At 54.4% G+C, this 10,460-nt stretch overlaps 1 protein-coding gene across 1 annotated transcript in view; it reads left to right on the forward strand.

Annotated features, from left to right (window-relative positions):
• Window positions 1-603: 603 nt before the first annotated feature.
• Window positions 604-10,460, forward strand: part of LOC103769824 (trinucleotide repeat-containing gene 18 protein-like) — a gene marked incomplete at its 5' end in the record, with an annotated part of 11,651 nt that continues 1,794 nt past the window's right edge. The window contains 13 exon segments of the mRNA XM_008937061.1: window positions 604-877; window positions 3,187-3,629; window positions 4,267-4,428; window positions 5,257-5,398; window positions 5,868-5,985; window positions 6,267-6,342; window positions 6,727-6,835; window positions 7,721-7,837; window positions 8,114-8,278; window positions 8,812-8,940; window positions 8,943-9,920; window positions 9,923-10,074; window positions 10,342-10,457. Coding sequence (XP_008935309.1) covers window positions 604-877; window positions 3,187-3,629; window positions 4,267-4,428; window positions 5,257-5,398; window positions 5,868-5,985; window positions 6,267-6,342; window positions 6,727-6,835; window positions 7,721-7,837; window positions 8,114-8,278; window positions 8,812-8,940; window positions 8,943-9,920; window positions 9,923-10,074; window positions 10,342-10,457 — 2,981 coding nt within the window.

The following is a 10,460-nucleotide window of genomic DNA, read 5'->3' on the forward strand; positions in this document are numbered from 1 at the left end:
GGGAAAGGAAGGCATGGAGAGTTTTGAAGCAGAGTGTTTAAAGCACTTCTCCGTGTCTCCACCACTACCTACACTTCCAATGCATTCCAAATCCATTGCTTTCAAATTATTATTTCCCTTCTCTCCTTTGCATTTTTGCCTCCTGCCCCTTCTCCTCCCTGTGTCCTCCTTGCCTCCCGCTGTGCTGCGGGCTGGTCTCTGGTATTCCCCTTCCATGCTGATCTCTGACTCTGATTACACTAATGGATTTCATTATGGAGGAAGAGGTGGTGGGTGGGAGGGGAATCCCACAGCTCCGAGGTCAGGATTTTCAAAGGAATTAAGCTTGTAATTCCTCCTGAAAGCTACAGGGAAGGGGGTGCGTGGCATCAAGTCTCTGCCAACACCCTGCTCTTCCTTCCCTCGCCTTGAATGGATCCTCTTTGTTGTACCCTGTATGGCTGTGTCCTTCAAGGGTGGTGGTAGGCAGGGTGACGCCAGCTCAAAGGACACGTGTGTGTCCTTGGCCAACGTCTTCTGGCTCAGTGCTCCTTAGGTGAACACAGGGCAGCAGGGGAGTGATCGGTGTGGGGTGGAAATGTGGCTGATGCACAACTCCACGAGATTTGTAATGGGCTCCCTCTTTTCTGCGTGCTAGATTCTAGCTCAGAGGAGGACGAAGAGGAGGACGAAGAGGAAGAGGAGGAAGGAGAGGACTATGGCACAGATGGCACCGACAGGCTTTCATCGCCTGCCCTTGACGAGAGCGGCCTGGGCCTTCTAGCCAGGTTTGCTGCCAGTGCAATGCCCAGCCCCATCGTTCCCCCTCCACTTTCCATCATCCAGCTGGAGGCCAAGCAGAAGGCAAAGAAGAAGGAGGAGCGGCAGAGCCTGATGGGTGAGTTGCATGGTTAGGGTTGGTGCCGTGGGGGCAAGGTGGAAAGTTCAGGAAGTCCAAGCTGTGCTGCAAGAGAAGAGGTTTCTACCCAGCCACTGTCTTGCCCTGGGCCTGATGCTGAAGGTGGGGGAATCACCTGGCAAGAGAACAAGAGCCAGTCAGGGTATGGCAGGTTTAGGAGCTGTAGCCATGGTTCCATGTGGGAAGTTGCCTGTGGCTTTCTCAAAGATCTCTCTTTTCCTCCCTGGTGAATCCACAACAGTCATGCTTGGGTGGGATACTGTGTCCTCTTCGACTGAGTGCTGAAGGCAGTGAAGAGCTATTAACTTCTAGGGCAGGAAGTATGTGCTAAACGCAGCTGATCTTGGATACCAAAAAGAAGCAGAGACATCCAAGCAGAAGAAAAACTTCTTTAATCATCCCCTCCCATCAGGTTCCTCATAGAAACCAGCCAGTGAGACTTGAAACAAGCTCCTGTGTTTGCAGGGCCAGACCATGTTTTTTCTGTCCTTGTCTCTGTCTCAGTTTGTGTGTTACACATGATGGGGAGTTTCATTTCTTCCCCTCCCTGTGCCCTGCTGCACAAGTGCCCGTTGGTGACATCGTTCCCAGTCCAACACATCTATATGGGCTCCATTTATAAATCCTCTATTAATATTTATAAAGTGATAATGGAATTTATAGCACACTTAAGAATGGAAAATGATGTCTTCCTTGGGAGCCTGGCTTGTTTTAGCACTGTTTCCATGCTATATTAGGCTTTTGCCAACTTGTTCCAACAGCCTCTGTTAAGAATTTATCACCTTGTAACCTGCCCTCCTTGAAACTGGGAGCGTCTAGAAATTGCCTCATGCAGCAGGGAGACAGGAGGAGTGCTGGAATTTCCAAAGGGCTTTGGATTTTGAGCCTTGCAGCTTTGATTTTGACAGCCTTGCTCTTCTCTTGTTCGTGCTGAGGCTGTCTCAGGGGAAGAAGGTTGGGTAGAAGATGGCAGCAGGTTCCTGCAGACTGAATTTACCCTGGAAAGCGAGTGTATTTTGAGAGAGGAGGACTGAGAGGAGATCCTCTCCATGCTTCTGCATTTCCTTTACCCACGTGAATGTTGTTTGGCCCCTTGTGTCCTTTCTTAAAAGTCTCCTGCATGCAGTGGTTATCACAGCAGGCACCCTTCACTGTTGGGCTTGAGAAGAGCTTCTGCCCACTGCTTCCCTGGTGTGAAGCAAGGCCAGATTTCAGACCTTGCTGGTCTGAAGGCAAAGTCTTGCAGAGAGGGCACAGCAGTTTGGACGAGGATACCAGAGAGACCTTTGGCTGGACCTCTGGCTCTTTTTTGGAGAGTGAGCTGATGTTTATACACATCTTCAGAGGTGCTCTGTCACCCCATGAGGTCTGGTGCCCAGGGAAATAAATGGGTTTAGAAAATCTAGGCTCAGCCTCTTGTTCCAGCAGACTTACTGCATGACCTTTGGCAAGGTTCTTCCTGGCTGTGGTATCCCTTTGGTGGCACCGTGCCCGTGCAGCCACAGTGCTTTTCCCATCTTGTTGGGTGTGTAGGTGCTGCCTCAGTTTCCCTCTGCCCCTGGGAACATATGATCTTGTTGTCCTTTATCAGGTTCTGGGGAGGACACTGAAGGTGGTGAACATTTTGATATTACTACAGTGTTTCAGGCCTCTGGGTGCTGCTGTGCCCGTGGTACTGAGCAGGGGCCAGCGTGAGGGGATTTCCATTTGCCACAGACAAAAGATCATTTACCTCTCTTGACTTCAAGGTGATTACCTGAGCCAGTAAAAGGATCTGTGGTGTCTGTTGGCCAATGGGAAAAACTAAGCTTAAAATTCAGGTTCATTCAGTTTGTTACAGAGACTTTTCTCCTGAAACAGAGGTGAGACGGGAGAGGAATTGCACTGGGAGGGGAGGAAGGCTCAGCTTGTGGGTTCGTGCTTGACTTCAGCTGAGCTACTCCTTTTTGTGGAGGGGCAAATGTTAGAGTATCTTTTCTCTTCAGAGCTTTCCTGCAAGTTTTTAGCTGTGGGGGAAGGGAGCAAAGGGGGCAGAGGAAACATTCTGAACCACACTGCCTGAATGGGTGGGCTCTGGTTTAGGGCAGAGAAGACTTATTTTCAGGGAAATGAGTGTTTTATGGAGCAGAGATGCGCTTCTGAGGGACGTGGGGATTGGGAAGAGGAACAAGCAAGGGCTCTGTCGAGCAGGCACAGAATCTCCTATGGAGCTCAACAGCTTCCAGCGGGATGTGGCAGCTCTTGGCTCAGCCAGGGCTTTGACTGATGGTTGAATCCTTTCCACCCAGGGACGGAGTTTGAATACACCGACTCGGAGAGTGAGATCAAGATCAGGAAGAAGTCACCCTCAGGGCTGCTGCGGGGCAAGAAGGGGCCGCTGGAGGCAAGCAGCATCCCGCCAAGCCAGGCCCCTGGCAGCCTCGACTCCGGATCCGGGAGCGCCGACAAGACCAAGCTTGGGGCTGAGAAGGGCAGGAAGCTGAAGAAATTCAAGTCTCCCAAGGACCTGAGCTTTGAGTTTGGGCTGGAGGTCAGCGACGACGACCTGTGGAACCGGCGCCGGAGCGAGCGCATCTTCCTCCACGATGCCACCACCTCCTCAGCAGTGCTGACCCCCCCGGCCCCCGCCAGCTCCACCCCTGTCTCCAAGCCTGGGCGTTGTGGCAAGGGAGGACCCATGAGCCCCAAAAAGGAGAGCAGCAAGGGAAAGGAGAGGAAGGAGCTAAGCAAGGTGAGCAATGCGCTGGCAGAGTGGGTGGGGGGACCCTTGGGAGCTGAGGGTGGAGGGAGGGGGATTAACTCTGCTGGGTAGAGGGAAGTTGAGCCCTCTCCCTCTGCAGTTGCCCCTGGTTGGCTGCTCTTTGTCACCTCTTCCCAGCCCTGTGTGTACTTGGAGAAGCTGTCAGGCCTGGATCTCACTCTCAGGGAGTAAAAGCCTGTTGTATTTGAACTTGTGTCACCCTCCATGTCCTAAATCCATCCAGCTTGGGCTGGTCAGAGAGGACAATTCTGCATTAAAACACCTGTGAAATGTCTCTACCACTGGGGAGAAGAATTGATTGTGGGGAGAGTTAGACAAGTTAGTTGTGACATGAGGCCAGCTGGGATCTTCCTGGAGCTCTTTTGGGGGAAGGTTTGATGGGCAGGAATTGCTCTCCAGGGTAATGAAAAGCTCTTCCCAAAACATGTGAAGCCTGAAAGCAGAGCTGGGAGATGTAGGACGTGGTGTGGTCAGTGACTGACTGTTGGCTGAATGTCATCCTGCCTGTGCACAGCCATCTTTACCCCACCTTTCCCCTCTCCCTGGGTCTAGATCTTTACCAATTTCCTCTTTACTGACGGAGGTGTTTTCTTTTTCCTTTTAGCAGCGGAAGAAGGGTAAGGAAACACCCTGCTGCTCCTCCTCCTCCTCCATGTCTCCTCCTGGCATCCCCAGCTCCCCATCTGACGTTCGTGTCAGCCTGGCAAATGCCCTAAGCTCCACCAAGAAGAGCAAAACCAAGGTGAAAGCCAAGGAGGTGAAAAAAGAGGTGAGGGTCTGGGCAAGCTGGAGGGTGGCTGGCAAAGCACTGCTCTTTTCCTGGACTGCTGCAGTGTGAGGGAAGGAAAACAGACTTGCAGGTTTTGACGGGTGTGTTACAGGCAAAATGCTGATTTGAGAAGCCTAAAATCCAAGGAAGACTTATCAGGTAGTACCTGCTGCTACCATCTGGTGTTCGTTTGCCTTCATCCCCCGAATTAACAAGCAGGCAGGATATTCTCCAAGGCTGCCACAGGGTGGAGGGAGAGCTTTCATGGATAGCAAGGACCAAGGAGATGATGGTGGAGTTGTTTTGCCCAGGACTGGGTGAGCCAGGTCACAGCTGGCTTCTGCTCCATCACTGTAGCTTCTTTTCTCATATCACACATTAGTGCTTCTCCTCACATGATTTCTGAGTGCAATGTCTATAGTCTGTGAAGCAGCAAGGAACAGATCCTGGGGCTTTGAGAAAGAAGTAGGAGCCATGTCAGCTGCCTGCTTAGTGAGAACAGGGGCTCAGCAGCTGATGGTGAGTGCAGAGCAAAGCTGCAGCTGTCTGCTCCCCAGCATCTCCCCTACCCTCCCGGGAGCAGCTCAGATGTGTGCAGCTTTTGGTCAGCTCTCAATGATGCTTGGGGGTATACCCAGAGAAACAAAGATCTTTGTTCAGCCAAAAAGCAAGTTTGGGTACACTCAGCTCACTGTGTGATTAACATTGCTGAGGATGGGGACGAGTTTGTCCCGATATCCTCAGGTTATTTGTTGCTGGAGGAAGGTGAGATGGGATCAGACTGTTGCCTGTTGCCATCCAGCTGATGTGGTGCTTGCTCTCCTGCAGAACCGAGGGAAGGGAGGAGCTGTCAGCAAGCTCATGGAGAGCATGGCAGCAGAGGAGGATTTTGAACCCAATCAAGACAGCAGCTTCTCAGAAGATGAGAACATCCCACTGAGCATGCTGGTCGAGCGACCACCCACACCAGGTGAGGGCAGGAAGGACCAGGGTTCTACAGGCAGAGGAGATGGTCAAGTTTCCTGGAGCTGCTCAAAGGAGGGCTGTGCTGCTTTAGAATCAGGGAATCATTTTGGTTGGAAGAGACCCTTTAGATCATCAAGTCCAACTGTTCCCCCAGCACTGCCAGGTCACCACTGCCCCATGTCCCTCAGCACCACATCTCCATGGCTTGGAAACCCCTCCAGGGATGGGGACTCCACCACTGCCCTGGGCAGCCTGTTCCAGGGATTGACAATCCTTCTGGGGAAGAAATTGGTCCTACTACCCAACCTAAACCTCCCCTGGTGCAACTTGAGGCTGTTTCCTTTCTGCAAAGGGCTTACTGGCCTTTTCCTAGGGGAGGGTGATACTGGGAGTATGGGGTTTCCTTCTCTCCTTGCTGAGGCTTTTTCCTGTATGGTGCTCTCTAATCCCCACCTTGCTCCAACACCTCACAGCTCCCCGCTCCTGCATAATTGACAAGGATGAGCTGAAAGATGGTCTGCGTGTCCTCATCCCCATGGATGACAAGCTGCTCTATGCAGGGCATGTCAAGACAGTGCATTCACCAGACATGTGAGTTGAGGGGCTGCCCTCTCCACCTGGGCTCTGCTGGGAATGGGGCCAGAACTGGTGCATGGATTGATTTGTGGGTTGCCTAGAGCTGACTGGAGAGTGACTGGCAGAGTGTGGCAGGGAGGGAAGGACAGTGCACAGTGGTTTACCAGCACTGAGGACAGTCCGGTTACCTCTCATTAAATGGTCTCATGTAAACCTGGTGGTGGGGCTCAGAGGGAGGTGTTACTGATGGGGATGATGCCTTCCACGTGCTGTCTGACCAGGCCTTTGTGTTCCAGATACCGTGTGGTGGTGGAAGGCGAGCGGGGAAACCGCCCCCACATCTACTGCCTGGAGCAGCTTCTGCAGGAGGCGGTACGTGAGGCCAGAGGGGGCCTGCCCCTGGTGCCTGAGCCCTCTTTTGGGATGGAGGATGCTAGCTGGAAGCCTCCTCCTCCTCCCCCAGCTGGGGCTGCAGGGGTGCTCTGGTCCTGTCCCCGTGGCCAGTCTGGGCAGAGCTGCCCTTGGTCTGTGGGTCGGTGCCCCACGGATGAGCTCTGCCACCAGCAGTGGGCACTAGGTCTGTATCCCAGCAGGGCCCATCCTTGATGAGGCCCTGTGAGCAGACAGGAGCCATTTCCCACCAGGGAAACCATCCCTTGCTTTCCCCAGAGCTGCTTGGCGACACGCCAGCTGTGGTGGGATGGTCTGTGCTGATGCCAAGGACATCAGTAACTGCCTTCCTCTTGCCCCGAGCAGATCATCGATGTGAAGCCCCCTTCAGTGCGGTTCCTGCCCGAGGGCACGAGGATTGCAGCCTACTGGAGCCAGCAGTACCGCTGCCTCTACCCAGGGACAGTTGTGCGAGGTAAGGCCACCCTGGCTGCCCTGCACTGAGACAGGGACCTCAGTCCTCTGTGTTCTGAGGGCTGTTGGGCTTGTCTGGCAAAGCCACAAGCTCTGAAGGTCAGAGCCTGGCTCATGCCCAGCTCAGTCGTGGTGCAGGTTTAGTAACATCCTGTTGTTCCAGGCCGTGTGCTCTTGTAAGACAAGATCTGAGCAAGTTAGGAGCTTAACGTATCAGAGAAATTCAACACTTCAAAAAATTCAGCTTCAAGAAGTCAGAATTAACTCCAGGCACCAAAGATTTTCTGAGGTTGTGGAGGTTTCTAAACCACCTGCACACTCATGGCTTTGCTTCTGACACGTCAACTCCTCCATCTTGTCCTCTTAAAAATCCAGTGAAGAGCCCTGGACATTTCTACCACGGCTAGTCTTGATTTTGGGCTCTTGGTGGCACTGTGTGTGTGGAAGGGACAAATTATTTATGAGCTGTAGACCAGCGATGCTGCTGCAAGAAGATGGGGTGGGACCACAGCTTGCTTCTCGTGGAGAGAAGGTGAAAACCAGCAGCTCGTGATGAGATTGGTTAGAAAATGCAGGTCAAGAAATCCAAAAAGGTGCTCCAGTGAAAACAGAGAAGTTAATTTCTGCAAGAATAGAGGGAAATAGGGGAAAGAGGTGGGAAGTCAAAACTGGAATGGTGGTTTTGTTCTGGAGCAGTGCTGCTGACTGGGAGATGTTACACTAGGTGGGCTGGTTTAGTGTTGTCACAAGCATTGGGTGCTCTCCCTTCACTGCCCAGGATGCTTTGGAGCTGCTGCAGGATCTTTGTCTTCCCCTACTTCCCTGACAAGGGGTTTGTAGTCTGATTTTTGTCCCTCATGCCATTTTCTGGTTCCCCACCCCACAGGAGCCCTGGATCTGGAGGAGGATGGTGATCTCATCACAGTAGAGTTCGACGATGGGGACACGGGACGTATCCCGCTGTCTCACATCCGGCTTCTCCCACCTGACTACAAGATCCAGTGTGAGTCTTGCTGCTCAGCTTTTTGCATCACACTTCCCACAATGATCTGTAGGGAGTTTGGGGCCATCTGCCTCGGAGATTTTTGGGGCAAGTTCACAGACTATCAGTCACAAAGATTCTACCATCAATTATGGACATGCAGAGCTGGGGTGGGACATAACCTACAGGGAAAAAAGCCCAGTCCCTAGAGCAGAATCAGCAGGGATACCTTCCCTGTATCCCATCTCTTTTGTGTGTTACCTGACTGCATTTGACTATCTCTTTGACCTGTTCCAGGTGCTGAGCCTTCCCCGGCCCTTTTGGTGCCCAGCACCAAGCGCCGTAGCCGTAAATCCAGCAAAGACACTGGAGAAGGAAAAGAGGGATCTACGCTGGGGTCAGAGGAGCCTGTGGCAAAGGGCAAAGGGCGAGGGAGAAAGCCAAGCGTCAAGGCGAAAGCTGGTAGGTTGTCACCACTGCCAGACCTGGGGCTCAGAGAGTCCTTGCTCAGTTCCTCACAGCTCTTCCCGAGTTAAAGCTGTTGCTTATGGCCAGGTATGGAGGGGAAAGCACAGAGCATGCATTCATCAGCTCGCTCTGCTGTAGCTCCAGTTTGCTGGAGGCTCAGAAGCTGGCCTACACTGTGAGAGCCTCCTTCTGTCAGTCAGGGCTGCAGAGCACAGTCCCTTCTGCAGTTGAGCATCTCGGCAGCCATCAGTGGGGCCAAGGATGCAGGTCTGCAGTTTGTTTCCCCTGCAGTTGAAGCAGCATCGGTGGGCTTTGCCCATCAGCAGCTCACAAGCACTGGCATCAGGCCAGACTGCTCAGTGAGGGTGCTGAGGGAGCGGTGAGGACTCTTTGGGGGTTACCTGAGAAGTCAGGAACAAACCACCCTCGCCTAGAGACCGGTCAGCACTTGTGTCCGGTTGTGTCTGAGCTAGTAAAGCCCATCTGGATGGACACCATCACACCTTTGTGTTTCTGTCCCTCTGCAGAAGAGGCTGCCTTGCCAGAAGAGAAGGATCAGGTTGAGGCTTCGCCTGTTCCCTCTGCAGGCCCAGAGAAGCCAGCCTGCCTGGGCAAGCCGGCCGCCAAGGGGTCGCGAAAGTCGCAGCCGCTGCCAGCACCGCTGCCCCCGCGGAGGAGAAGAGGGCCAAAGCCAGCAAAATGAAGATCTCTGCTAAACTGCACAGCCCCCCCCAGGCCCCTTACCAACCTGCCGTGTTCGGCAGCATCCTCAGCACGGAGCCCTACGGTGACCTCCCGGGGACGCTGGCCGCCTTCGGCTCCGGCGAGGCTTCGGCCTCCAAAGCCAAGGCCAAGAAAGGGCGGCCCACGGATGAGACGCAGGAGTTTGGCACCATGGTCAAGGCTCAGAGGAAGCACGACAATGAAATCTTGATTAAGCTGGACCATGAGGGCGTGATGTCTCCAAAGACAAAGAAGATGAAGGAGGCGATGAGGATGCTGGAGGACTCGAACCTGGTCGGTCGCAGAGATGGCAAGAGTCTCCTCGGGCTGGGCTATGCCCCTGCAGTGGGTGCTGAGGGCAAGCAGAAATCTTCCCGAGCCAAAGCAGCTGAAGGAGACCATTCTCCTGCCAGCTTTGGAGGGAAGTTCGATGGGTCAGTGGAGAGCCTCACTGCTTCAAAGGACCAGGAAGAAAAGGCAGCAGCTCCAGCAGCCGTGGAGGAGTCTGAGAGCAACAGCAGCGACAGCAGCTCCGAGTCAGAAGGAGAAGAGGAGGCCGAGAAGAACCGAGGAGAAGCCCAGGACAGCAGCTCAGCCAGCTCTAGAGCATCCACCCCTCTCTCTTCCTCCAACTCTTCCTCCTCTTCCTCTTCTAGCAGCAGCTCCTCTTCCTCCTCCTCTTCCTCCTCTTCCTCAGCCTCATCGACCTCTTCTTCCTCGAGCTCCAGCTCCTCTTCCTCCTCTACTACGGATGAAGACTCCTCCTGCAGCTCTGACGACGAAGTCGCTGAGGCCCAGCCAAGCTCCTCGGTGCAGCAAACCCTCCCACCCAAGCCAACCAAGCAGGCAGGGAAATCCCGCGCCTCCTCCCACCCCCAGAGCCAGAAGCAGCCGGCGCAGCAGCCGGCGCAGCAGAGAGCAGGCCCAAGAAGCGGGAGGGCATCCACCTGCCCACCACCAAGGAGCTGGCCAAGCGCCAGCGCCTGCCCTCGGTGGAGAACAGGCCCAAGATCGCCGCCTTCCTCCCGGCACGGCAGCTGTGGAAGTGGTTTGGGAAACCCACGCAGGTGAGCGGAGCCTCTCCCACCTCTCCGTGCCGCTCGGCGCTGGTGTTCCCCTTGGTTTTTTCACCCGTGCCCTTGCCCTCCCCCTGGCGTGGTGTCTGCCCCCCAGCCAAGGTCCCTGGTTCTCAGGGAGATGGGAGTTCGCGTGTTGGGAGTGCCTGTGGGTGCTGTGGCTCTGCCAGGGTGGGATGCGGGATGGGGCAAATGGTGGTGGGTGGGGAGGACCTGGGTGACCTCTGGCTGCGCACCTGCCCGGGACTGTCTTGGCAGAGACGAGGGATGAAAGGGAAGGCCAGGAAGCTCTTCTACAAGGCCATCGTCCGGGGCAAGGAGATCATCCGCATCGGAGACTGCGCCGTCTTCCTCTCGGCCGGCCGCCCCCACCTACC

The sequence above is a fragment of the Merops nubicus genome, unplaced genomic scaffold (genome assembly GCF_000691845.1).
Source record: "Merops nubicus isolate BGI_N331 unplaced genomic scaffold, ASM69184v1 scaffold19873, whole genome shotgun sequence".
Classification (NCBI taxonomy): domain Eukaryota; kingdom Metazoa; phylum Chordata; class Aves; order Coraciiformes; family Meropidae; genus Merops; species Merops nubicus.